General features: G+C 47.0%; 1 protein-coding gene across 1 annotated transcript in view; it reads left to right on the top strand.

Moving 5' to 3' along the window:
* The first annotated feature begins 167 nt into the window (after window positions 1-167).
* Window positions 168-1,327, top strand: part of LOC101854048 (RYamide receptor-like) — a 52,445-nt gene continuing 51,285 nt past the window's right edge. Inside the window, exon 1 of the mRNA XM_013088123.2 lies at window positions 168-1,172. Coding sequence (XP_012943577.2) covers window positions 654-1,172 — 519 coding nt within the window. The 5' untranslated portion in view covers window positions 168-653. The remainder of the gene's footprint in view (window positions 1,173-1,327) is intronic.

The raw sequence follows: 1,327 nt of genomic DNA on the forward strand, positions 1-1,327 counted from the left end.
GGGATAGGGAGAGGGGGTGGGGGGAAGGGTGAAACTACCACAGCGACTTTCTTTTTTTTCTTCTTCTAAAAATATTATGTTCAGGTCAATCAGCTGTGGTGAAGCTTCTTCCGATCTAACTCGGTACTAACTCACTCCCTTTTGTGTTGTGTTTTTCCCCCCCAGGTGAGCATCATCGCAGAGTCCGGTCTGGGTTGTCGGAGCAAGTTTCCTGTCCCTGAAGAGACACAGCGGCTGTGACATACGAGTAGACTGGAACGTGTTGGCTGCTCTGTACCCACAATCTAATGTGATTACTTTTCAGGGGATTCCGTCTGTGTAAACAGTTGCTGCCAAACCAATCATCGACTCGCGGGGGGGTGTTACGGTGTCGTTCATCAAATATTTACCCTCGACATCGACGACAATACTGTTGGAATTATTTTGTTCCGAGTCCGGGTCATTCTCTGGGGCAGATTGAACGTCATTAAATATTGAGCTCAACGGCACTCTTCTCATTTCCCAGATACAGACAATGGGTTTGGAATCTTAAAGGTATAATCTCAACACTCTGAATCAAGCATGATTGTGTTTCAGTCTTAGCTCTCGAGTTTAAAAAAAAATCTTCCTTTAAAGTTGAAAATCCAGCTAGCCACCCATCCAACATCATCAAGATGCCTGGAATTAACGATACCTGGATCCCCAGAACCGTGTCCCGAAGCGACCTAATTATCGGCGACATGGAAGACACTGGCTCCTCCTCTTCCTCCTCCTCCTCATCCTCCTCCTCCTCCAGCAGTTCCGCTTACCAGAGATTCGATTACTTCTTGCGGGATCCGGATAACCAAACCGTGATCTATCGGAACTGGAGCCATCAGAGCCCGGATGAGGACGACATGAGCGAGCAGACGACACAAATGGCGGACGGCGTCCAGCCCGTCTACGCTCAGATCATCATCGTCATGATGTACGTCCTCATTATCATCGTGGCTGTGGGCGGGAATCTGCTCTTTTCTTACGTAATCGTGATGCGGCCCAAAATGAGGTCAGTGACGAACCTGTTCCTTCTCAACCTGGCAGTCAGCGACATCCTCAAGGCCGTCATCTGTAACCCCTTCGCCTTCATGGCCAACCTCATCCTCATGTACTGGCCGTACGGGGACCTCATGTGTCCCGTGGTCACCTATGTACAGGTAAGACTTTCGGCACACACTTTGTATCAGAATTATTTCAGATCTTTATCCGATGATTCAAACCCTGAATATACCAAGTCATCATTTGTCTCTGGTTAAGAAATAATAACCTTTTGATAGAGATTTTTACTTTTTTAAAAGTAGTATATACAAGA

The sequence above is a fragment of the Aplysia californica genome, unplaced genomic scaffold (assembly GCF_000002075.1).
Source record: "Aplysia californica isolate F4 #8 unplaced genomic scaffold, AplCal3.0 scaffold00688, whole genome shotgun sequence".
In the NCBI taxonomy this organism is placed as follows: Eukaryota; Metazoa; Mollusca; class Gastropoda; order Aplysiida; family Aplysiidae; genus Aplysia; species Aplysia californica.